Genomic DNA, 25,802 nt, shown 5'->3' on the forward strand with positions numbered 1-25,802 from the left:
TAGTGTCAGAAGGTCGGAGGACCCAGCCCTTCTCACTGTCCCCACCTCCTGGCGGCTTTCCGTTTGTTATCAGAACTTTTCCAAACTTTGCCTTCCAAGGCCAGGAGTTTGTGAGCCTTTCCCAAGCAGCCGGCGTAAGTGGAGGTGCAAACGTGCACGGGGTGCGTCTGAGGTCGCCTGCTGACCGGCTCCGCGGCTCGGGCTCCTCCGGAGCGCGCCCGGGGCGGGGACTGGAGAGGGGGCCGGCCCTGCACTCTGATCGCCGGCGGCAGCCTCCGCACTCCGGGATCGCAAGGCACCGGCCACATGGAGGCTCGCGAAGAGCCCCAGCCCGAGCGCCTGGGCCGGGCGGCCACCGCCGGGCGTCGCGGACCACCCTGCCTGCCGCTGTCCGACTTCCGAGAGGAGCTGCGGGAGCTCCTGGTCCTGGCGGGTCCCGCGGTGAGTTAAGGGGCCTCCGTCGGAAGTCTGCGGGTGGGCGACCGGCGGTCCGTGGGGTCCATTATCACCGGGGAGTGGGGTGGAGCAGTTAGCAGGCGGCGGCCAGTCACCCGCGGGCGCCCGAGAGAGATGATCGGGCGCTGGGAGCGGGGCAGGGGCCGGTGGCCGAAGCTGCCGGGTGCCTGGCCGCGCGTCACAACCCCCTACCGCCCCGCGCCCGGACCGCCCGGCGCCGCTGGCCAGCGCCGTGGCCCTGGGAGTCTCGGCGAAGCGGGACCTGCTCCCCCAAAGGCTTTCCACCCGAGTCTCACCCCAGGCGCGTATCTCAAAGTTATCCCAACTTGAAAACACTCGGGAATTTGGTTTACTTGAAAAAAAAAATTGCTGTAGTCTGGGAGCTCAGGTATCTAAACAACGTTTTGAAGTGTGGAGGAAAGTGAGCAGTGTCTGTCAGGGATTTGAGCTCCGAAACTATTTCTGGGGAACTAGGTCTCGTCAGCCTTTGCATGAGGAAACCAGGATCCCGTCCTGTATATACACCCCCACACCCCCTCCCAAGTATTGTGGGTAGAAAAGCGCTTTAGTGTGGCTCTGTCTTGGGTTGAGGTTTTAAGAACTACACAAATATAATCCATTCAGGTTTTGCTTCCAGTGGGGAGATTTTGAGTCACCAGGGTAGGTAAGAACCCCATTTCATTGGACAGGAAGAACCTGACACATTTTTTTTTTTAAAGATTTATTTATTTATTCGTACAGACTGGGGTACGGGTCAGAGATGCGGAGGGTGAGAGGATTCACCAGAGACAGAGTGGGGAGCAGAACAGGGAGGGTGAGAGGATTCACCAGAGACAGAGTGGGGAGCAGAACAGGCAGATCGACGAAGTACACTGCTGAGGGGAGCAGCGGGCGGGTCAGGAGAGGTCTGCCACACCATGTGGTCACCTCCGGGGCAGGCGGGAATCGAACTCATGCGGAAGCGGCTTTAGATTCTCAGTGCTGTGCTTTAACCCGCTGTGCCATCAGGGAGGGCCCGACCTGACACATTTTTAAGTGGAGAAGAAACCTTTGGCCAGGGGGTGGGCATTCTATACGTGCAGAGGCTAAGCAGGCCGGTGTGACCCGGCACGGTGACGCCGTCACTCGTGGGATCTGGTGACACCCGCTGTGTGGTGTGTGTGGTGGCAGGAATGGCAGGAGTAAGCGCTGACATGAAAGGTCACCTAGTAGGAAGCAGTTTGCAAAGACCTCTTGCAGAAAGAAAAGAACGAATGGTTTGGAATCTCAAGCCCTGGGACCCAATTCCCTGCTTTGAATTCAGCAGGTAGGTTAGGAAGCCGTTCTGTGAACTGGAGTCCTCTCCAAGCCTCTTCCAGCTTCTCCTGTCCATCTATTCGGTGAGGACAATAGTCCATGCTTTGGGCCAACACTTCCTTGCAGAGTGCTGTGAGGAAGGACTCTGAAAGGCAGGTGCCACTCTAATAGTATAAAAAATGAAGGCAAAGAGCTTCTTGAAGCCCAGCTTCTCCCAGTGACAGGTCTTTTGTCTTTGTGCTGCAGTGGCCTGGTCTCCATGGCGTAGGGGGCCTTCTGTCCGCAGGGATGAGCACATGCCAGGCCCTCACACTTTCTGCTTGTGTGTACACACATGTGACTGCATTGACTGCAAATGTAACACACATTCCCTGTAGGGGAAAAAAAAGGCCAAGGCAAACAAAAGAAAAATAACTGAGATCTCACCATTGAGAGACAATTTGGGGGTTCCCCTTCCAGACATTTGTGAGTGTTCTGTGTGACAACTTTCCCCGATGAGGACAAAGTATGTACCTGTTCAGCCCCATGCAGTGTGCATGGAACCCCTCGCGGGCTCTTTTGTGAGTGGTCCATTTCCATCTATCTTGCCCCTTCCTGCCCCTGCAAATTGTGGAGAAGGTGCAACTGGTTTAGGTAGGATGCCAAACCTCTCTGTGTTCTTTCTCTCCCGCTCATGCCTCCCTTCCAGGCATCTCATATTGACCCCATGCTAGGAGAATCCAAGATACGACTCAGGCTAAGGTGCTAGGATTATCCATTGCCCTACTGAGTTTCATTTAAATGGAGCGTGTCAAGAGGGAATAACGCAGGACACAAAGGAAAGCGTTTGAAATGAACAATGTGCATTGGAAAAGATGCTATCGATATATTTTCCATTTACCCCCCAGAAAGCTTTAGGAAAATGTGTATTTGTGGGGGAGGAAAAGTGGTGGTTAAAATTACCTAGCCTCGGGCATTTCAACCTTGCTCTCTCTTTGTCCTTAGCATCTCCAAGTCAGCTGAACTGTCAGAGTCCTGGAAAAAAATTTCAAAAAGGGTTTGGCTACACCCTAGGGGCATCAACTGTCCACAGCATTGCCAAAGATATGAAAGATGGGGGAGCAGAAAGCCTGGGAGAGAGCTGGAGAGCTTTCTAGTACCCCTAGTCAGGAAGAGCAGGGAGACCTCCCCCAGGTAAGGACAATGGAGGGACTGATGGACAGCTGTTGCATTTCTCTTGTAGGCATTGGGGGAATAGTTAGCTGGGAATGTTAGTGACAACGAGGCAGAAGACAATCTGGGCTACAGAGGGAAACGCCTAAATGGGGAAGACTTCATCTGGGAGACAGTCCAAGGGTGATGGGTGTGAGAATTGAGGAAATATTCAGAGATGGAGTGGAAACTCGAGATGCTCCAGGACCTTCCCGCTGTCCCCCCATCCTCTCTCAGGCTGAGCATCTCTCAGCTGGGTCCACATCTTCCCTGCTCCACCGGCATGCCCCAAGCTTGACCACTGTGGACTCTAAATGTTCTCCCCCATGTCAGCTCATGGAGCCCAAGTGCTCCTCCTGGAGTCACCCAGCTCCTCTTCAAACGAACATCGGAAGTTGTCGACTCTGATTCTGTGGGGTCCTACCTTGTTTCACTTTCCCCCCTTGCCCTTCACTGCAGTCTCTTTCCTGTCCCCCAGCCATGCCGCAAACGCTGCACCCTCCTGCTGTGCTCTGTTCCCTCTGCCTGGAATACGCTCCCCGGATAGACAGGCCACCTTCACGTGCCAGCTCGTCCTTCAGGTTTCAGCTGAACTTCTTTTCCGCTAGGAACCTTCTCTGACTCCTGTGTTATGCTCTCCAAGCTCCTGTCTCCTCTGTAGGGCCCATCACATGTGCACGTATCTGGGTTATATGACTTGACCTCTTTTCCCTTCCATACTATGGAAGCTCATGGTGTAGGAATGGAATGGTGGAGTCCCACTCACTCAGACCCATTCCCTGAAGATATTGGCCCAAATGGACCATCTGAATGCAAGAGGACTTGAGTGCTAGTTACATCTCTGCCACTAACTAGCTATGTGACCGGGCTGATCGTTCACCCTGACTGCCGGTTGCTCTCTCTTGTGTCAGAGAAGAGGCTGTATTCAATGACTCAGTGATCATGCACTGTCTTTCCAGTGCTAAGATACTGCTGCTAGGAGTCAACTTCCAGGCATCTGTGACAGAGGCTAAGAATGGGGCCTTCCAGAAGCATGCTGGTGCAGCACACTGGGCAGGTTTAGACCTATTGCCCCCCTGGCTTCTGGCCCTGGAAGTACCTTTCTGAAGCTGCCAGGAGGTAAGACAATACCTGGTCTGAAAATAAGCAGGGTCTTTGTGACAAGAAGAAGGGACAGAAGTATATTCTGGCCATTTTCATGTCCATTTGACCACATCAGACTATTGTTGAGACAGCATTGTTGAGACATCTGGGGGAACCAACCTTTGCCCAGAATTTGTTAATTCCCTGGGCACAGCCACATGCCCTGTGATGGGACAGTTCTGAGGGCCGGGTCCTTGCTGACCATATCTTGATTGGGTATTAGAAGAGGGTATGGGGCACATGCTGAATGCTCCCATGGGCATTCAGGCAGAACAACCGGGACAGGCAGAACAACCTCCCAGGTGATCATAATGTGAATGAACCACAAGAACTCATATGAAGGGCTTGAAATAAGGATCTGAGAGCATGTATGTGGTTAGCAAATATGAACTCTGGAGCCGGATCTTCCTGGGGCTGCTGTTCAGGAGGGCACAGCATTAGGCAACCCGGGCCCTGTGTTACTTCCATAACCCAGCTGCAGCAGCCCAGCGAAGAAATAATTTTAGCTGCAGTGGTCATTGAAAATGCTTTTCACATGGATTAGTGTAATGCAGCTAGACAGTCTGGCCTCTGAGCTAACAGACTTACCTATTCCCAGCCTTGAACTGGGCTCTGGCCCTAAGAAAACATCTGCCCCCACCCACACAAAAAAGACATTCTGAGCAGTCTAGTTTGTAATAGAAAAATCTGGGGAAAGTCCCAAAGGTCTGATAATAGAGGAGACTGACTATGTTTTCATGTGAAGCCACAAAAATCAGCTTACCGGGTGTGTGGGGGCAGAGCACTGTTGAGGAGAAAGATGATCGTGGAGAAGAAGAAAACAGTTGCAGTTGTCAAAGTACAGGGAGGCTAAAAGGATGGTGATCTGAAAAGATTCCAAAGCCAAGGTAAGTTTATAAAAAGAAAGGAATCAGAAAGTTCTCCCAGAAGGCAGCCTCTGAAAATTTCAGAGAAAAGACAAACTTGTGATTTATGAAATGTGAATCTGAAATGGAAAAATCAATCAAAAGGCAAGAAGTTCTCAAAAAGATGATTCTAACTGTGGTTGCAAATGAACTTCTTAATATTTCAAGAAGTCCATCAAAAGTGGTCCATTTGCTGGTAAAAGCTGGCAGGCGCTCATTAAAATCTGTGTTCCTCATGGGTGATTTGGTGACGGGAAGCTCAAGGGGATTACAACTGAGATGGAAAAATGCACAAAATGATGTAAAAATAAACTATTATATTATTTTTAAAAAATCTGTGCTGCTTTCCTTCTGAGTGGAGTTGGCTGGGAGAGGCTGGGAGCTCCTTCTATAGTGATGCTTGACACTCATGTGCAACCCCTGTTTTCTGTCCCTTCCAGTTCCTGGCTCAGCTGATGGTGTTCCTCATCAGCTTCGTAAGCTCTGTGTTCTGCGGCCACCTGGGGAAGCTGGAGTTGGATGCTGTCACACTTGCCATCGCTGTGCGTATAGGACTTTCTAATTGAGACTGATGAAAGCTGTCGATATTAGCTTCCTCTTGCTATTGTGACAAATGTCCACACCTTGGTGGTTTAAAACAAACCAATCAATTACTTTACAGTGCTGGCAGTCAAAAGTCCAAAATGAAATTTGCTTGTTCAAATCAAGGTGCTGGTTCCATTGCCATGTAGCCTCACATATTTTCAGGTTCTGGGGGGGTAGGGATGGGGACATATTTTGGGGGGCTATCATTCTGTCTACCTCGTGAGCTAGTATTTTAAAAAAGATTTATTTATTTATGCATACAGGAGCTGGGGTGTAGGCCAGAGCTGGGGGATGAGAGGATTCAGCAGAGACAGAGTGGGGAGCAGAACAGGCAGATCCATGAAGTACACTGCTGAAGGGAGCAGCAGGTGAGACAGGAGAGGTCTGCTGTGCCATGTGGGTCACCTCCCTGGTCAGGAATTGAACTGGTTCTGCAGTGGCTGTGAATAGCTTCATAGTCCTGCAACTTAACCCCTTAAGCCACTAGAGAGGCCCCTTATGAAATAATTTTTAATCCATGGACTTTGGACTCCCACTCCTGGTCCCACACCTGGAAGAAGGGATTGTAATGGCATGTGTTTCAATCTGCCTCCTGAATTGTATCAGGAAGAACTGTGACCCCCACTCACACTCCATAACTTGTCTATCTTGTCTAATCTGGAAATGGAACTGAAGATGAAACCCTTGATCTTAGTGTCTAAACCTAAAAGTGGATGGAACCCTAAATCTTCATAGTATTGTTGATTCAAACTCCCCAACCAAAGAGCTATATCATTAATCTGTCAGGGGTTAACTAGCTATGCTGAGCTAGGTATTTCTAGGGAAGTGCTTTCAATGACTTTTTGCAGGATGAGTCCCTACTCCCCAAAGACTCCTAAATTTTTCTTTGCTTCCAGTACCCCTAAGCATCCTTCAGTTTACCTGCCTAATTCCTGCAGGCATCTGAGTTTGCTCCCTCTGAACTGTTCAAGACGACCCTGAATTAGTTCCTAGCCATAGAAGGCACAGATTATTTTATTTTCAAGGAGTAACAAAAATAACCTCAGGCTCCTTTTTGGCTTTTAATGATTGCCAATTTGGAGGGAGGCAGAAAAGCTCTCAGCCAGCCTCCAGCAAATTCTCTCTGGCCAAGAAAAGGCAAAAGAGCTGTAAAGGCAAAAAAGTTGTAAAGCCGGGCCTGGCTTCGGTCGCTGTCTCCAGGGTCTACCAAGTGGACTCAGGTGAAGGCAGCAGCTTCCAGACAGTGAGAGCACCAGATGGCCTGTGATACAGCTCCCTGGTTTGGGGACCCTGCCTTGGGTTTCCCAAACCTCTGGGAACAACCAGGTTTTGTTGCTGACCCTGGACAGGACAAGTCCACTTGGCCTTGACTTCAAGACTTGCCTCTGTGCTCCCAGAGCCCTTCAGGATAGTGTGAAAGGCTGTGCTGGAGCTTCCGTAGTGACTTTGTCCCGAGCTGCTGTTGTATCGCATTGCGTTAACCCCTGAAAAAGGATTCCCATTCCGATTATGGTGATGGCACACAGGTGACTTGGTGATGGGAAACCCGTGGGGATTACAATTGAGATGGAAAAAAAAATGTACAAAATGATGTAAAAATAAACTTTTGTAAAATAAAAAACAAAAACAAACAAACAAAAAAACCAAACTAACAAAAGAAAAGGATTCCCATTCCGTAAAATAAGTAAGACCTTGGGATGTAATGCACAGCATGGTGACCTTAGTTAATAATACTGTATTCTGTATTACGTATTTGAAATTTGCTAATTTAATAATACAGTTGTCTATAGCATATCAAAAGTTCTCAACAAGAGAAAAATATTGTAACTAATGTATAGGGACAGCTGATAATTTATTGTGATCATTTTGCAATGTGCTTAGACATTAAATTGCTATGTTGCACACCTAAAACTGATGTTACATGTCAGTTGTACCTCAAAAAATAAATGAAAACATCATTCTGACTGTTAAAAAAAAAAAGGACTCACATTCCTATGAAATTGGGGAACAGAAGCTTAAGACTTGCAAAAGAAAAAAGCTGGATCAGAAACGCTGGCTAAGATTTTCTTCCGTCTCTAAATCTGTGTGTCCTTGAAATGCAGCCAGCCCACTGGCAGAGGATTCGCGCGGCTCCCCAGGGCCTCACAAGGGCGATGTGGGTGATGTTGTGACTTAGTGTGCAGGACCCGCAGGCCTGAGCGGGGCGGGCAGTGCTTGGGCTGCTTTTCCTCCCTTAACTCTGTGTGGCCTCCTCTTCGTGTCCTTTCCAGGTTATCAATGTCACCGGTATCTCCGTGGGGTTTGGCTTATCTTCTGCTTGCGACACCCTCATCTCCCAGGTAAGTGAAAGCCCAGACCACTCTCACAGTGATCCTGGGGCTGTTCTCTTGAAGAACCTCACTGCAAACAGGGAGAAGGGAAACATAGAGGGAAGAAATTCTCACCAGTAAACCCTGTCACAGCATTTTGTCAGCCACCAATGCGTTGTCTGGCCTATGTTCTTTGAAATGTGGCTGGGTGACTCTCAGGCAGAGGAACAAGTGTTTATCTGCACAGGTACACAGCCACCTAACACTTGATCATATAAGGGTGTTATGCGAAAGTCCTTTCTATCCCTTTCCAGGTCAATGAGGTTAGCACTGATCGTAGATGGTGGACATAGCTGCCATCCAGGTCAGGATATGTGCGACCTATGTGGTTGTCAAACTTTCATGTGCATGTCAGTCACCTGCAGGGCTTGTTAGAACACAGGCTGGTGGCCTCAGCCAAGGGTCTGATGGCAAGCATTTAAAGACAAGGCCCCCTAGGTGGGAGTGGGGGCAAGGGCTTTGCATGGAGGATCTGCCACTTCCGGTGGTGGAAGTTACTCACTCCGTGGCTAATTTCAAGCTGCTAGAGAGATGTCACTGATCGTGGACCTGGGAGGAGATGTACGCAGTTTGGCCTTGCCCTGGAGGTTCTGTGTGGGGCCTAAGAACTTGCATTTCTAGCTTCCAGGTGATGTAACCCAGACTGCACATTAGCTTAACCTGGGGAGCTGTCTCTATGGTGCATGACTGGAGGCCTTGGTGGGGAATATGGGGGTGCCATGCAGTGCTAATGGGTTCGTCTTGCTGTGTGCACCTAGACGTTTGGGAGCCGGAATCTGAAGCACGTGGGGGTGATCCTGCAGAGGGGTGTGCTCATACTGCTTCTGTGCTGCTTCCCCTGCTGGGCACTCTTCCTCAACACCCAGCAGATCCTGCTGCTCTTCAAGCAGGACCCGGATGTGTCCAGGTAAGACAGGACATGCCAGGCAGGACTGGAACCCATCCTGGTGGAAGGTTGTCCTAAGTTCAGCTTCCAGGAGTTACAAACGCCAGGGACAAGGTCACACACCAAGGGACCAAGGCGGGGAGGGAGGTCCTTTCTCCCGTGACTATCAGGCGTTAGTCCTAGACTTCTCCTTGTCTGGGTGACCTCTAGGGTAAATAGCTTTGAGTGAAAGTGGGTTTGCAACTGTCCTTCACGTGGGATGGTAGTCTGTGTGACTGTTCATGGTTTTGTGCTTCTTGACCATGGTGAAAACTGAAATCCCCCTGGGGCCTCGAAAATTCACTCACGCTTGGGTCCTCTCCCCAACGGCGTACTGTTTTGATTAGTCTGGGGTCTGGATTGCAGTCTGGTGTCAGAATCTGTCAAAGTACCCCAGAGGATTCTAAAGTGCCATCAAGTTTGAGACTTATGCTTTTAGTTTATGAAGATCTTTAAAAGTTCTTGCCTTAGACCAGTGGCTCTGAACCCAGGGAACATCTGGCAATGTCGGTAGATGTTTCTGATTGTCAGAAATATCTGATATTGGGGGGTTGGTAGTGGTAAAAGCCAGGGATGCTGCAAAACACTCTCTGAGGCCCACAGAGAACACAGCTGCCCTCCACAGAGAACTCTGCAGCTACATTGCTGAGCTTGACAAACCTGTCTCAGACCCAAAGACTTAGAGGAACCAAGAGGGTTATAGAATGATAGGCTCCATGTGTAAAATATCACATTCATTCTAGTCATGTAAGCCCATTAATTTAGGAAGCACCAAGAATGCAAAGGCAGGTTCAATTTGTTTTTCCTCCTTACCTTGTCCTTGGAATGAAGATGTCTATCATCCTTTTTCCCCCTTTCTTTCTGTAGGCTTACCCAGACCTATGTGATGATCTTCATTCCTGCTCTTCCTGTAAGTGCTCATGGTTTAAGAGGGGCCCTTCTTGAAACCCAAGGATACAGGTAGCCAAGCTGTTCATGAGATCAGTGAATTGACCACATATGATTCCCACATGTGGTGATGTGGTGTTTGCCTCTTTAAGAAAGAATGACATTAATAGACCCATAAAAGACACCAACAGGCCCTCCTTGGTGGCGCAGCGGGTTAAAGCACAGCACTAAGAAGCTAAAGCCACTTCAGCATGGAGTTTGATTCCCGCCTGCTCCGGGACACCAACATTTGCTCCTGGAGAAACACCAAAGTCTAGGCCACTCCAGTGGGCCACTGCCCTGAACAGTACCTGAGGTGCCTCTGGCATTTTTTTTAAAAATTTATTTATTTGTTCATACAGAACTGGGGTACAGGCCAGAGGCTCAGGGGCGGCGAGAGGTTTCACCAGAGACAAGGTGGGGAGCAGAACAGGCAGATCAAGGAAGTACACTGCTGAGGGGAGCAGCAGGCAGGTCAGGAGAGGTCTGCCATGCCATGTGGTCACCTCCGGGGCAGGCGGGAATCGAACCCATGCAGAAGTGGTTTTAGCTTCTCAGTGCTGTGCTTTAACCCGCTGCGCCACCAGGGAGGGCCCGCCTCTGGCATTTTATTGGGGCTGACAAGCCTTTATTGTATTGGGATTAAGTCTTCTCCATCAGGACCCTTAAAGGCCTCATTCTGAACCGTGAGACATTTTTGTGCTTGCTGTGTGTCATCGCACAGAATCCTAAGTGTGTGTTAATGTTGATACAGTCATGTGCGGACAGTATGCCCACAGAGCACAAGTTTCAGTCAGTGAGGCAGTGACGCTGACGAGCATGCTTGAGCTGCTGTAGTAAAGTACCACAGGCTGGGTGACTTGACAACAGGAAGTTGTTGTCAGGCCCAAGGCCAAATGTTGTAGGATTGGTTTCCCCTGAGCCTGGCTCAGGGCTGGTACTTTAAGCTGAAGCCTTTCAAGTTGAATAATCTTTAATTATTCCACCAAAAGGGAGGACTCTAGTTAAAAAGTCGGTGCTCCCCAGACTTCGCCCCGGGGCTACCTTTACAACTCCCCACCCTCGCAGTGATGCGCATGATGCAGGCTGGAAGCCCCAAGGTTGCTTGGATCCTCTTCATCTAAAAGATGTTTCGAGCCCCTCAGACTTGGAGAACTTGGCTTCCACCCTTACCCCCTCTCCTCCTGAGATGGAGCACTTCTGGCTCTGTGTGGGAGCAGAAAGAAGGCAGCCAAGACACAGCTCCCAATCACTGGCAGATGACGGCCAAAATATTAACTTTCATCTGTCTTGTTCTTTCCTAGGCAACCTTTCTTTATACATTACAAGTTAAATATTTGCTCAACCAGGTAATGCAAATCTCCCTTTTTGTGGGTGGGGGTGGGGGATGCAAGCTTCTTTGGAAGGTGGGGCCTTGAGAACACTTCGTACTCCTGCAGGGAGCCACTGAAATACAGCTGTCTGTCCATACACACAGGACTTTGGCAGTGGGGGCTTTGTTAGGTGATATCAAGGAAAGGATGCATTTACTTTGGCTCTGGAAAATTTGTGTCAACTTCTAGTTTTGAAATATTGTCACTGGCAGGGTATGATCAAAGCTGTAGTGTTCTTTGGCTCAGAATGAGCGCCCCACTCCTTGGGCGAGTCGGGAGAAAGGGTCCATACCTGTCTGCTCCCTGGTGCGCACTGGGAAACAGCAGCTGACAGGCTGATGGAAAGGCGCCACTTTCCTCAGCGAAGATGTAAAAACACAAATTGAAATGAGGCCTGGCAGTCAGTCAGAGCTCTACCTGTGTGGCTAACAATGATAACCAGAGGCCAGAGGCCAATAGCTTTGGGCTTTGTAGATAGCTATTTAGGATGCTAGCAGGTATGGGATCCTCAACATCCTTGCAGAGAAATCCAGATGAATGAGAGCACCGGGCATGCCTGGCTCAGGCCACACAGGCTGGCTTTCCAGGGCATCAGTCAAGCGGGAGGAGGAGAGAAGGACAGTTTCCATCTGTTTGATATTCTTAAAATTAACTTATTATCCAACTGGGTTTGAAGGTGGTAAAAAGGTGCAAACCTCCGGTTATAATAAGATGCAGTATTACCATGATAGCTAAGGAAAGCCTGCTGTATGGTATATTTGAACGTAGAGCCTAAGAATTCTCACAAGGAGATGGAGTTTTCCCTTTTCCCCCTTGCTTCCCCTTTTTACTGCATCCATAAGAGAGGACGGAGGCTAACCTTACTGGGCTAGCATTTCACTAGCTGTGGAAGTTAAACCACTATGCTGTTTGCCGTGAACTTACACAGCAATGTCGAGCAAGTAATCCCAGTAAAGTGGAAGGGAAAAAAGAAATTACTTTATTTTAAAATGTCAATTCTTTATTAGTATCAGTATTACATGCTTGACATGCCTGTGCAGAGACAGAAGTCGCACATCTGGGTCTGGGCTCCGGGCTGTGCCTGGAAGCCACAACCCCCTACGAAGTCGAAGTCGGGCGAGGTCTCAGGTGAGGTCTCCCACCCCGCAGGGCTCTCTCCCTGGCGCCTTCCCAGCAGCTGGAGCTTCTCACCACAGCTCTGACCTCACCTGCTGAGGAGATGTGTGAAAGCCCCACCCTCCCTGCCCTGGGCTTAAGGAGGTGTCCCTCGGGTATGGGGGATGCCCTGAGCTTCCCAAGGCGGGGAAGCGGGGGCACACTCTGGACAGAGGAAGCCCACTCAGGGGCAGGCCTGCAGAGTCTGGGGTAGGCACAACGTGGGTGGAGGGGTACACGGACGGCGGACTGTCACGGCAGGCTGGTCCTGGAAGTATGCGCAGGCCTTGCCTGCTGTGCTGAGGTTTTTAGTTTGGTGGGGAGAAATGAATTGCCAGGGAAAGAGATGAGTGTAATGGATGTGGTCCCAAAAGAAGCGGAAGAAGTTCTAGGGCAAAGAAAGAATCGCCTTGTGGGGGCAATGGGGAACACAAAGGCGGCTGGACTCTGTAGGGTGGAAGGACCGGCTGGCTGTACAGCCCACAGGAAAGGAGAGGAAGGAGCTCCTCTTACGCTGGTCTCCATCTTGGTGCCCAGCAGGACAGCAGCAAGGCAGCTGGGTTTCAGAGAAATGTCACTGGAGAGGGAAGAAGGCAGGAAAGAGGAGCAGATGACCCGTGGGGAGACGCTTAGACTTTTGGGTGAAGACGGTGGTGGGAGGGAGGGAGAGGACATGGAAGGAGGAGGTGATTTCGCTGGTGTCTGCTTACCTTGCTCTGAGGGGAGCTGGAGCGATTTCAGTTTCTACTTAGATACTGAGGACCCCCACATCTCAAGGACCTCAGGTGTGGTCTGTCCTCGTTTCAGGGGATTATACTGCCCCAGATCATCACGGGAGTTGCAGCCAACCTCGTCAACGGTCTCACCAACTATGTGTTTCTCCATCAGCTGCACCTCGGGGTGATGTGAGTCCAGCCTAGTCTTGGGAATGACTGCATGTGGCTTTTCCTGGGGGAGGGAAGTGGGGCCATTCCCTGGTCATTGTATCCTTGTGTGGTCTCCTGCCTGGGGATATGCTGTCAGGGATGGTGAGTGAAGCTGCTCTGGGAAGAAGACCTCGGGGTATGACACCAAGCAAGGTGGGAGAGGCTGAAAGCCTGGATTCTCCCCTCACCCAGACTGTTCTTCTCAGGGGCTCAGCACTGGCAAATACCATTTCCCAGTTCGTCCTGGCTCTGCTCCTCTTTCTGTTCATCCTCTGGAGAAAACTGCATGTAGCAACCTGGGGAGGTAAAGGCTGCCTTTTGTCTCCGAACTTGGATGTGGGTTTCATCTCCAACTGAATTCTTGCCTGACGGCTGGATGTGTGGCCACCGTGTCTGTGTCCTGCCTACAGGGTGGTCCTTCGAGTGCCTGCAGGACTGGACCTCCTTCCTCCGTCTGGCCATTCCCAGCATGCTCATGCTGTGCATTGAGTGGTGGGCCTATGAGATCGGGAGTTTCCTGAGCGGTCAGTGTGGGGAGAGATGGCGATGGCTGCTGGAAATGCAGGGTCCTGTCTAGAGCGTGGAGTCAGCTTTCTCTCTCCACCAGGTATCCTTGGCATGGTGGAGCTGGGCGCCCAGTCTGTGGTGTACGAACTGGCAGTCATTGTCTATATGGTGAGCGTCTGATAGCAGTCGTGTGGAGAGTCCTATCGGTATGGTGGGGTCTTCCCTGGGAGATGTAGGGAGGTGGGGAGAAAGACCAGATGACTTGAGTACAGCTGGTTCTCTATCTCCTAACACAAATTCACATCAGAAAGACTTGCCAAACATGAAGAATCTCCTCCTGTTGTTACAACACAGATGCTTTGGGGACAGGTTGATGGCCCTGCGTGCATAGCAATAAGGACCAAGCTCTTTACATCAACAGAGCTCCACTCCAACCTGATTCTGGTGGCTCTTACTATTCCATGTGAGCAATCCTAGGTCAGGCCCCCAAAATCAGAGGGTGTTGAGCAGCTATTTGCACAGCCATGTTTACAGCAGCATTACTTATGATTGCAAAAAGGCATAAACAGCCCAAGTATCTGTAAATAAATATGGCTTACCCCTACAATGGAATATTATTCAGCCTTGAAAAGGAAGGACATTTTGTTACACAAGAACCCTAGGAGGCTTTGTTACACAAGAACCTTGTTAGAGGCTTTCTTTTGACTTTGTTTTACTGCAAACATTGACTTAAAATTCTGAAGAATTTTCTTCTCTAGCAAGTCCCATTTTAACAATATAAAATAAAAATGGGGACAGAAAGAAGAATTTGTAATATGGAAAGGAACTAAAGCCAGCATGTGTGTTCTGGCATTGTTTGTAGTGTTAATGTTTAGGTTAGCCACCCTCCCCCACTGGTTATATTTAAAAAGTACTTACAGTGTATATTTTCCATTTTAAGAATCTTTTTTTTTTTTTTTTTTGAAGACCTGTTTCCTCTTTGCTTTTTCCCCCCAAACCTTTGGCAGAATTTTTTAACCTATACTTATCATCTGAGCCCTTTTATATTTGACATACATTTTATACATCAGTAAACTCATAGCTACATCAAATCCTTAATGGTGCATAGCATGCCACTGTGTGGAGTACCATTTTTTAGACCACTCTCCCTTTGTTGGATATTTAGCTTATTTCTGGTGTTTCTGTATTATTAACAGCACCTCACTAAACACCTTACGACATCTATCTTTGTAGATGTGTCTGATTATTTCTTTAATATAATTCCTAAAAGTAAAATTATTTGGGATTTTGTCTTCTGCATATATTGCCATTGGTCTTCCAACAGACTTCTGGAATTTACATTTATGTCTTCTAATCAGAGGGAGGATTTATGGCCTTTACTCATATTCACCAATTGTTTTACATTTCACCCATCTGCTCACTCATTCTATCTATCTGCCTGTTTGTCTATCATCTATCTGTCTCTCTATCTATCTATCTATCATCTGTCCACTCATCTATTATCACCACAGTTGGTGTTCAGATGCCACTGATTGTTCTGGCAGTGTTCTTTGTAACTAGTTTTCCCCGGAATTAAGGTGTCCTGCCAGTACTAAAAAGATCTGTTTAACCTAGAACAGGTCCTCAGCCTTTCTTGCCCTTCTGGACCTTGCCATTTTAGTCATATGTAGGCCACCATACACAGACATTTCCCTTAATTAGTTGCAACTGTCATTTCCTCATGACCCTGCACTTTTGGTGGGAGTGCCATAGGAAGGGAGCTGTGTTCTTCTCATGCCTTGCAGCAGGAGATGTGATGTGGGTTTGTCCCATCACTGGGGATGTGAACTGATAGTTTGGCTAAGGCAGTGTCTCCCAGGTTCTTCCACCACCAATTCACCTCTTTCCATTTGTCATTAATAAATTGTGTGTTGCTCCCACTAGTGAATTTCTAGGAAAGAATTCGACTGAGTTCTTTTCTTTTATACACCTAAGTCTATGTGCCAGGCTGACCGTGTTCTCGGTCATCCTGATCATAAGACAAGAGTTACATTTAAACAAGTGACAGTTCTTTCTTTTTCAATACCAATTTCTGAGGTGGCAAATTTATATATAATAGTAATTGCTGATCTTTATTGAACAATTACTATAGATGAGACGCTTCTCTAAGCAATTAACATGTGGACCCATTAACTTTCCACAGTAACTCCGCAAAGTGGGTCTTAACAACAGTTGAAGTGGAGAGAGGGTGAGTCAGGTCACGCGGCTGACTGGTAGCAAAGCCAGGATTTGAACCTTGGCAGTCTGACTTCAGAATGCCCTGTCCGAACCACAATGCCTCTGCTTCCTGGTACCACCCAGTCCCTCACACAAAGGATAGCAGGGCTGTCAGCTTGGTTTGAGTTTTTCTATTCTTATAAGCCCATTCTCTCACACCCAGCAGGGAAAGCGACTGTCCAGGGCCTCCTAGGACTTCACACGTGGCCAGCATGTGACAGGCCTACAGTTCCAGGTTCCAGGTTCCACACTTGGGGCTCCCAGCTAGACAAAGGGGGTATTGCAAATTCATCTTTCCAAATGTTTAGGACATTTTAGCAATGAGATGGGGGAAAAAGTGCAATCTTCCAGGATGCTCCACCCTGAGGAAGGCTGGTAGTTAGCCTCAGAAGTGGACCCCAGGCAGGCTGCTTCTCTGACCCTTGCAGTCTCATGGTGGGTTTCCTTTTTCACTCTAGATACCCACAGGCTTCAGTGTGGCTGTCAGCGTCCGGGTGGGGAATGCGCTGGGTGCTGGAAACATTGAGCAGGCCAAGAGGTCCTCAGCTGTCGCCCTGGTGCTCACAGGTGCTTAGACTCCTTACTCAGAGCTTGGCCTGTGCAGTCTGTGCCTGTAAGCCCAGGCTCTCCCTCCCTTGCTCCCTCTCTCTCCCAACCCCCTTTTTCATGTACTGTTTCTCTATCATTTTGCGCCTAGAAATCTTTGCTGTAACCTTATGTGTCCTGCTGTTAAGCTGTAAGGACCTCATGGGGTATATTTTCACTACTGAGCGGTGAGTGCTAGAAATTTCGTTGAAATGTGAAATCTGTGGTACAGACATGGGTGAGTGGATTTTTCACACTGGGCTTGCCCTGTGGTTGCATCTTGGAGGGGTGCCTGAGTTGTTTGCAAGATCGAAGACTCCCCAGGTTGCCTGAGAAGAACTGACTAAAAGCAGGAGGTACGTTACAATCTATAATCTAGAATCCAGAATCCAGATTAATGGGTTTTGGTGCTCAGTCCACCATGGGAAGGCAACAGAAACCCTTCCCATTGTCTTCAAAGGGAGTCATAATTAACTCTCAGAATAATACCCTGGACCGGTGGCTTCAGAGGGAACATACGGGAATTTGTTCTGAATCTGTCCACTTCAGGGAGGTATACAGGGCAGGAAAGAGAATGGGCAACAGGAGACCCACAAACTATACATCTGAGGAGACACAAAAACTATACATTTAATGGGGAGACTAAAACTGGTGGACTCAATGGCTACTTTAACCTAAGCATCAGGAGAAAGGGTGAGACACTATGCAAGGAAAAAAATTAGCATAGGAGATTAGTTTTCACAGCTTTACAAGTAAATTTTAAAATCTGGAAGGCATAAATAATTTTTTAGGAAAATAACTTATCAAAACTTACCTCAGAAACCACAGCAGATCTAAATAGACTGATATCCTTAGGAGAAAAAAAAATTTTTTTAAACTTCAGAAAACAATTCCAAAGGGTTCCCAAGGAGACTTTTATAAAAGCTTTAAATGAGGAGCATTCTAATGCTGTCTGGGATGCTTCAGAGCTCAGAAAAGGAAAACTCCCACATTCTGTTAATGAAGCAAATAGTTTGCTACATTGGTAACATAAAGAAGATAGCAAGACGTAGACCACTCTTAACATACCCATTTTAAATCTAAAATAAAATAGTAGTAGACACACTAAATAGTAGCAACACAGTAAAAATAATACATTTTAATGGGATCTAGATATACCAGGTGGAAAAATCAAAGTACGAGGTAGAACATAACACAGAGACTATCACTTGACATGGTGGAGTCTAGAGGAGGAAACAGGAATATGTATTTGCATTTCCTTATGTATTTTTTCAAACTGGACAAACACAATACTAAGAATTGTTACTTGGTTCGGGGAGGTAGTGATGAGAGGTCAGAGGAAGTGCAGAAGATTTTTCTCCAACATCCTTTCAGATTGTTTGATTTCTTTTAATCATTTGTGTTGGCTAAAAATTCAAATAAAAATACTGTATTTCTGTCCTTTTGAGGGGGGTGACCATCCAATGCTGAATTTCTTCTTTGTTAATTCAGAAAATAGCTATTGTCAGACCGCGTTCTAGGTTTATCTGTGATGAAACTCACTCAACAATATATATAGTAAACTCTTTGCAGCCCCCAAATCAGTGACACCATTTTTGGAGTCTCCTTTCAAGTGCAGCATTAAAACCCAAACCCTCAGCTTTTAAGGTCAGCACCCATTTCTAGGAACCAAATTGTGCATAAGCTTTTGATACATTGCCAGCCTGGTTCCATAAAGAGATCCTCATCTCTATCTGTTGTCCTTTTCCAGATACAGTCATGTATGGAATCTGTTACAAGAAAGATATTAATTTGTAATAAAGTAACATTTTACATTCTTGCTATTATTTATTTTTTTTTAGTATAGGATTTCTCCCCTCACCATAGTGTTCTCCATAGCTCTCCACCACCCAGGCACCCATGAGGAATGCTACAATCCAAATTTTATTTGGGGGTGGAGGGATACCAAATCATTTGTCTTAACTTTCCACACTGACCTTTTTGTAAAACTTGTGTGGTGGGCACAGAGCCTGTTTCCTCTGCAGGCCAAGGTTTCCCTCCCCTGAGGCCTGCATGTTCCCTCACCTTAGTCTCCTAACCGCCATGTGCTTTGTCTTCCCAACAGAGAAATAATTGCTCTGGTGGCTCAGGTGATTCCGATTTATGCCATTTCCCACCTCTTCGAAGGTCTTGCTGTAAGTATTAGGCTGTATTCCCATCAGCACGTTTGTGATGCCTGTGTTTCTTCTCTTGATAAATCTAAGTGCAGAAGGCGGCCAAGGAGGTAGCAGCAACTCTTCATATTCACTTCACAAGAACACTGGCACCAGAGCACAGCTTTTGAGTCTGACAGTCCCATGGAATGGAGAGTGCTGGGGGCAGGGAGTCTTCCAGAAACATGTGCAGTGCTCATACTGATGGATTGTTATCTGCCCACAGTGCACAAGTGGTGGGATTCTGAGGGGAAGTGGAAATCAGAAGGTTGGAGCCATCGTTAATGCCCTTGGGTATTACATCATCGGCCTCCCGATTGGAATATCACTGATGTTTGCTGCTAAACTGGGTGTGATCGGTATGTTTCAGCCTCGGTCAGGCAGGACTGAGTAACCTATCAGCCCAGGAAATGACTCTCAGGACACGTAGGCGCTTGTTGAGACTTAGCTCTGGAACTCTGGTGCTTTGCTAGTTCGTTCTGGATCCAGCGCTTAAAAGGGAAGGGAGAGGACCAGAGGCTGTCTGGGGCCATGGGCACATGCTTATGCCCTTCTTACCCAGCGGGCAGTCAGGCACGTTGGCTATACTGGAGAGGAGCACGATGCTCTTTCTGCTCATCCTCCTACCCTAGATTGACGAGTTCTCACTTCTCAGTGGCAGCAGGGATTGTTCAAGAAGCATTCAGAAACACAGCTTTAGTGGTTCCAGTTCTGCCTCTTAGTGACAGCCCACGTATGGTGAGACCCTGAGAGAGAATTGCTGGCTGAGACCATCCTAATTTGGCGACACTAGCGTGTTGGAAATGAGGCAGTGGATCCTCTGGGCCAGCCTTGCTGTTTTCTCCTAGAACTCCTGGCAGCACCCTCTGTGACGATCTAACCTGGAGCGAAGCCGCATGTGTTAGTCCACACAGCCAGGCAGGCTCCACAGTCTATAAAATGTGAACCTAGAGCTGTTCTCTTTGTGTTACCTTCATGGCCATCCTGCAGCTTCCTGCTTGTGCAGCCTCTAAAGCCCTGTGTCTTATGGGTCTCCCTCCAGGGCACGTGTGTGAGGTGTGTGACCAACCCAGAAGGCAGGCAGAGGTGGGGCGGGAGGAGTTCTCATCACCCTTCTCCATTTGGAGGAGAGAACTTAATCCACAGGATGTGAAATGACCGGAGCTAATCTTTTAAAACATGGGGAAGCAAATGCCTGCCCGGCTTTGATTTCTAAAACAATAATTTGATATGCATTGGCAGTTCATACATGCTTCTATTCCAACCTGAACACATTTTCTTTGGGTGAAGGACTGATTTGCTTAAGTGTGGTTTGTTTTTATCAGTCGATCCTTGGCAGACTTCGAGACGGTGAGAAGCCATTTGATACCCAGGATGAACTTCCAATCCAATGTGTCCCATTACATTGCAAATTTCTCTCAAGTTCAAAGTATTTTAAGGAAAAATATGGGAGAAGAGAATGGAGTTGCCAACGCAAAGTTCATTGGGCTTCCGTATCACAGTCGGAAAATTATTAAGCTGCATTCTGGCATTCTTCTTCTGTTGGATTGGCCAATAGAATAGCTAGAGAAATCTACGAAAAAAATCTAGCTCTATTTATGTCCTAAGTGTTGTGCTGTACCCATCCATATACCCACATGTACTATTACGAGCAAAGAAGAGGGAGTTAAGAATCAGTAGAAATGCTGGAACCCTGGAGAAGTGTGGGCTCTGGGAGGAGACAGTGGTCAGTTCCTGCCACCTACCGGCGGTTTAGAAGAAAGCATAGCAAGAACTGGTTTTGTTGGTGTTTTGTTTATTTTGTTTCTAAATATCCAAAAGGGCAGGGTTATTATAAAAAGGGAAAGGAGAAGAAAGGATGCTTGCACAGACACAAGCCGGCAGAAAGAGCTGCCCCTGAAAGAGACAGGTTGTTGAGAGACGCGGGGCGGGGAGACACAGGCGGCAGACTTGGGAGAGCGGCTGCCCGGCTGCTGGTGCTTGCCAAAGGTGCAGGCTGGTGGAGAGAAACAGCTGCGGCTGCGCAGTCACGGCAGCGCAGGAGAGCGCCGTCTGGAAGCGGCAGGGTTAAGGAAGACATGCCTGCAGTGACACAGGCTTTGGGGCAGGCAGGCAGGAGAGCTGCCTCCAAGTGCTTTTGAGTATTGCGTCACTCTGGGCGGTGAGCACTATGCCTACACAGGAGCACCCGTTACTGCTCCTCCACGCAGTCCCAGCACGTGATAACGGCCATCCCCTTCCCTGAGAGGCTTCTTAAACACACACATTTCTGGCTCCCATTCAGGGCGCTCTGACAATGACCCCATTTTGGCGTTCCTAGGTTGAGTCAGAGTTGTTTGTAATGGTCAATGGTGAAATGATTGGAAATCTAATGGAAAACTTTCAAATTACAGGTGGAGGTAGCTGGTTATTTTCTGTTCAACATGGCTAAGCTGGCATGTCATTTGTCTGCGTTGAGAACAGTGGGCTCTCAAAACTCGGGTCGGTTTTTATTTGTCCACTATAGGAATGGAATGGCAGGTGGCCTCAACTTTAGTGGGATGGTCACACCTGAAAAATGTGGTGAGACGGTGATCAGCACCAAGGAGGAGAATTGTGAGTCTGGCTACCCAGCTCAGCCACCGTACCTTGCCCAGATCTAAATGGCTGTAGACATAAACGAAGACGGAGCAAAGGCCCTTCAGCATGAGCTTGCTCAGAGAGGGAGTCGGCCTCCATCACTTGTGTTGGCAGACTTCAGATGCGGTCAGAGGAGTGGGAAGGGGGTACCGAGGGACAGGGGGAGGTTCGGGGTGTCGGGCTGGAGGCTGGCCAGCTGGTAGTGGGCTAACAAGAGGTGGGACATCCTGTGTGACTGGACAATGACGCATACTTGGTTTTCTCTGACTGAGCCTAAGTTGGTCCCATTTAGGGAAGCTGTTAGTTATTGAGCAAGTGCTGGTCATTTTGAGGAAATTTTCTCAGAAGGTATTATTCAGTTGCTTGGATTGTCCACAGAGATAGCAATCTGGCCTCTTGTGAGTCCGACGTAGAGGCAGGCTTTTTGGGTTGTTTATTGTGGATAAGGAGTTGGTTTTCTGGGCAGGTTGCTTTAGGTTATGGGTTAAAGTTGTACTTTAATGTATGGTCTGATCATGGTGTCTATATTCAGTCTCTTGTGGCTATCAGTAAGAGTTTCTGATTTTGCCATTAATTCATTGTTGACCAAACAAACAAAAAACTCTGGCAACTTAGGGTCTCACTGTGGGTTCTGTGTGGGTACATTGGGTATCTACAAGACTTTCCCCATCCTCCATTCCCACTCAGACTCTCCTTCCCCTCCCCCCCAGTCATTGTTGGGAGGTAACTGCTCTGAAAGCTTCTAGCGAAGTCTGTACCTGAAGAAAGTGAGGAAGGCAAAAAGCATTTTTTTAGTTCACCTTTTTGAGAATGAGGCATAGTAGTTTGGAGAGGTGATTAGAAATAGGAGTTAGTTTGTCCTGAAATTTTTATTTCTATATACCTAGCACCATTTTAGAAGCTAGCATTATGATGAAAAAGGCCAGAAAAGAGCATCTGAACATTTGTTCTGAGATTGAGAACCTTGGGTAGTAGTGTTGGGGAGCACTCCAGGGCTGGCGGGTTCTCCATGGAATTAACCTCTGAAATATTTCCTCTTCTAGGTCTGTGGGCAGGAATCATCATCTGTACCATCTCTCAAGCTGTGTGTTTTCTCGGCTTTATTGCTCGGCTAAATTGGAAAAAAGCCTGCCAAGAGGTAACTGTTCATTGCTATCCCAGCAAAAGACTCTCCTAGAACACAGCACACTTAGAGTGGTCTCTCTCTCTCTCTCATTTTCTTTTTATTTATTTTTATAAATTAAATTCATGCATTTATTTTCCATCACCACAGCACCCATGTGAACAGGAGATAAATTGGGCCTGGCCAGGACACCACACTCTCCTTTCCTAACATCCTCTTTCCATTTCTGCTGCTTTTCTTTTTCTTTTTTAAGATTTATTTATGCATACAGAACTGGGTGCAGGGGCAGTGAGAGGATTCACTAGTGACAGAGGGGGGAGCAGAACAGACAGAAGCACTGAAAAGGGGAGCAGCGGGCAGGTCAGGAGGTGTCTCCCATGCCTTGTGGGTCACCTCCCTGGACAGGGATCGAACTCTTGCTGAAGCAGCTGTGGCCAACTTCATAGTGCTATGTTTTGACCTGTTATACCACCAGGGAGGGCTCTTTTTCTTCAAATTTTAGGGTCAATATGGGGGCTGAAAATCAGGTGCAAGTAGAAGAGATGAAGGAAAACCAAAGAGAAAATCCAAAATGTTCTTGGTTCTTACCTTTTCCCTCCTCTTAAGCTGTTACATTTACCCATATCAATCTTTATGAAAGAAGATTCCATACTTATAAATTTGAGGCACTCCAATGTTACATGTTAATTAAAGAAAATGACTTGACTTTTTCTACACTGGGTGGTAAAGTGGGGTGTTTCCTTGACACTGAGACTGAGCCTTGTGGATTAACTTTGAGTTTCATCTTCTAGGCTCAGGTACACGCCAACTTGAAAGTCAGCATGGATGGTACCTCTCCTCTCTCTCAGGAACCCCTTTACCCAGGTACGATCTAGCTGTCTCAACTCTCAGAACAGGCCTGTCTAGTTCTTGGAGAGGCCATGTAGGGCCATATGAACTGCCATTTAAATAGAGTGACACTGTTTCAGAAAGAAGTCACAAAGTCAATTAACACCCACTTTGAAGTTAACAGCCTTGAAGTTTGCTTGTTTTAATTCCAGATATTAACACACTGCTATAGATGATGTAATGGCTACTGGCAGGCAATTAATTCCTCAGCGGAGATGTGGCATTTCCTTGGGCATTCTACAGGCATTTCTGATGCTTGGAGGCTCTATGCTTGGACTAGATATCAGACATTTGTATGTTCGTTTCAGTGGGTCCCTGTTGTTCATCGGGCAAACATGTGGGCTTAAACCAGTTACACTTCTGGTGAACATCATGTCAATATGTTTATCTTTTTGTTCTGTCCATTGTACTCATCCCAGTTCCTTATGTGATTAGTTATGTTCTCACACTAGTCTTTGTTCCTTTATAATGAAAACCCTTTTGAGTTCTTTGATCAGCTAAATTGCAGACATGATTACTTCAGTTGTTTCTGCCAGTTCTCATTCCTGGCATCTGGTTTCCTGTATGTCTGATTGGTTATCTTTAGTTGTGCTCTAGACGTTGTAAATGTAAATGTCATTTGTATTGGAATTATGAGTCATTTGAGGCCTGGATTGATGTCATCTTCTTCAGAGAGGAGCTTCCTTTACTTCTGTCAACTATGTAGTTTTGCCAGGAATCTATAGCAATTTCAGAAAAATTGAGATTTCTGATCTGCAGGTAAGCTGCAACAAGAGGAAGGGTCAGTTTACTTATGCTTCATCTTTAAACATGGGGCGCAGCTGAAGAATAAAAGGGTTTTTTCAGGGCCCCAACCTTGGTAGGGACTGAACTCCCCAAAGCCCTGTCACTCTCAAAGGGAGGACCCTCAGGACCAAAGCAGCTGTCACAGCCAGAGCACCCCTCCGGGTGCCCTGCAAGCCCCAGATCTAGCCCTGGTGACTTTTTATATTGTTAGCACTCTGGCCTCTTCAAAATGGTAGTTCTCATTTGTTTTATCCAGCTTTTATAATTAACTTGGACCAAATAGGGTCCAATTTTCCTACCATCCACTATTTATAAAATTGGGGTAATGGTACTGGTTACTTCATACTTTCATTGGGAGAGTTAGGTGGGCTCGTGCCCGGGCAGGCTGAGAACAGTGCCCGACACAGAGGAAGCAGTCTGGTAGGGACCAACCTCTACCATCCTTTCAGCATCCTTTTCCTCAGCCCTCCGAGGGCACCCATGCATTCCCAGCATCCGCTTATGCCCACTGAGATGTCGGGTGCTGGTTTTATTCTTGTTCTGTTGCGTTACCTGCCTTAATTTTTCTCTTGGGAAGCCCTTAAGACATTTTCCTTACTCTTAACATTCTGTCATGAGACTAAAACCCATGTGAGTCACTCTCCTGCTTCATCTGCTGTAGGCCCTTGCAAGTGAGGATGCTCATGTCCAGTTCTCTCAGTGGACTTGAATAGTTAATAGGTTAATTTTTTTTTCTTCTATTGGGCTCATTCTCTTTCTGAAATATTGGCTCCTTGAAGATTTTCCCTCTGACGCTTAACTCAGAGAACCACCTCATTTCTCTAGTGCTTGTGGTGGGGCAGAACTCTCTGGAGTCCCCCGGTGGAAACAGTAGGCAGGGGCCGCCCCGCGCTGGTGAGGAAGGTGTCAGAGGCGCCCTCACAGGAGTTCTTGAGGTGCACGGTAGCAACTGCTTCCTAAATCTACTTCCTCCCCACTAATAGCACTTGTCCACATCGCCGTTCTCACAGAGAGGGAGAACATCCGGTTAAGCTGCTAACTAAGTCCTTTTTTCCCTCCAGCGGACCCTGAAAGCCATGGAGAAATTTTAATGACAGATGTGGAAAAAAAAGATGAGACTCAGTGGGCACAGCAGATGCACCAGGAAGAGCATCTCACGGACACCCAGCCGCAGGACTCAGCCAAGTTGTCCAGGAGACAGCTGTTGCTGCGACGAGGGCTCCTGTTCTTGGGGTTCACTTTAGTGTTACTGGTGGGGATTTTAGTGCGAGTGTATGTCAGCATTCAGTGATGTGGAGAGACAGAGTCACTTCAGGTGGGCTTATCATTCATAGTGAAGAACTAGTGGTGGCGATTTGTTTTTAGTAAACTTAATTCAACTGGATTTTAAGAACTGAGAGTTCAAAGATAAACTTTCGAATGAAGGACCAACATGTGCTCGTTCAAGGCAATGTCTGGAAGTTTACATTTGAGTGATCATCCATCCGTCACTGTCTCAACCATGGACCACTGTGTACTGATGCGTTCATCTTCCTGCATTGATATTTCTTCTATATAGTTTTTTTTTTTTTAAGATACGAACCAATATACTGAGT

General features: G+C 47.5%; 1 protein-coding gene across 1 annotated transcript; it reads left to right on the forward strand.

Moving 5' to 3' along the window:
- The first annotated feature begins 306 nt into the window (after positions 1-306).
- On the forward strand, positions 307-25,802 carry SLC47A1 (solute carrier family 47 (multidrug and toxin extrusion), member 1). Its single transcript, XM_004684563.2, has 17 exons — positions 307-441; positions 5,432-5,533; positions 7,847-7,915; positions 8,704-8,852; positions 9,738-9,780; positions 11,102-11,146; positions 13,133-13,230; positions 13,458-13,555; positions 13,662-13,775; positions 13,859-13,926; positions 16,473-16,581; positions 16,712-16,787; positions 18,704-18,773; positions 19,018-19,150; positions 22,454-22,548; positions 23,325-23,397; positions 25,269-25,802. The coding sequence occupies exons 1-17, from the start codon at positions 307-309 to the stop codon at positions 25,496-25,498; spliced, it is 1,707 nt and encodes a 568-aa protein (XP_004684620.1). The 3' UTR covers positions 25,499-25,802.

The sequence above is a fragment of the Condylura cristata genome, unplaced genomic scaffold, assembly GCF_000260355.1.
Source record: "Condylura cristata isolate star-nosed mole 26May11 unplaced genomic scaffold, ConCri1.0 scaffold00017, whole genome shotgun sequence".
Classification (NCBI taxonomy): Eukaryota; Metazoa; Chordata; class Mammalia; order Eulipotyphla; family Talpidae; genus Condylura; species Condylura cristata.

Bases quoted from the DNA above. Each gene is read 5' to 3' on its own strand.
- SLC47A1 (XM_004684563.2), top strand. From the start codon at position 307: ATGGAGGCTCGCGAAGAGCCCCAGCCCGAGCGCCTGGGCCGGGCGGCC. The intron at 19,151-22,453 runs GTATGTTTCAGC...TTCCTCTTCTAG, and splicing joins TGCTAAACTGGGTGTGATCG to GTCTGTGGGCAGGAATCATC. The intron at 23,398-25,268 runs GTACGATCTAGC...TTTTCCCTCCAG, and splicing joins TCAGGAACCCCTTTACCCAG to CGGACCCTGAAAGCCATGGA.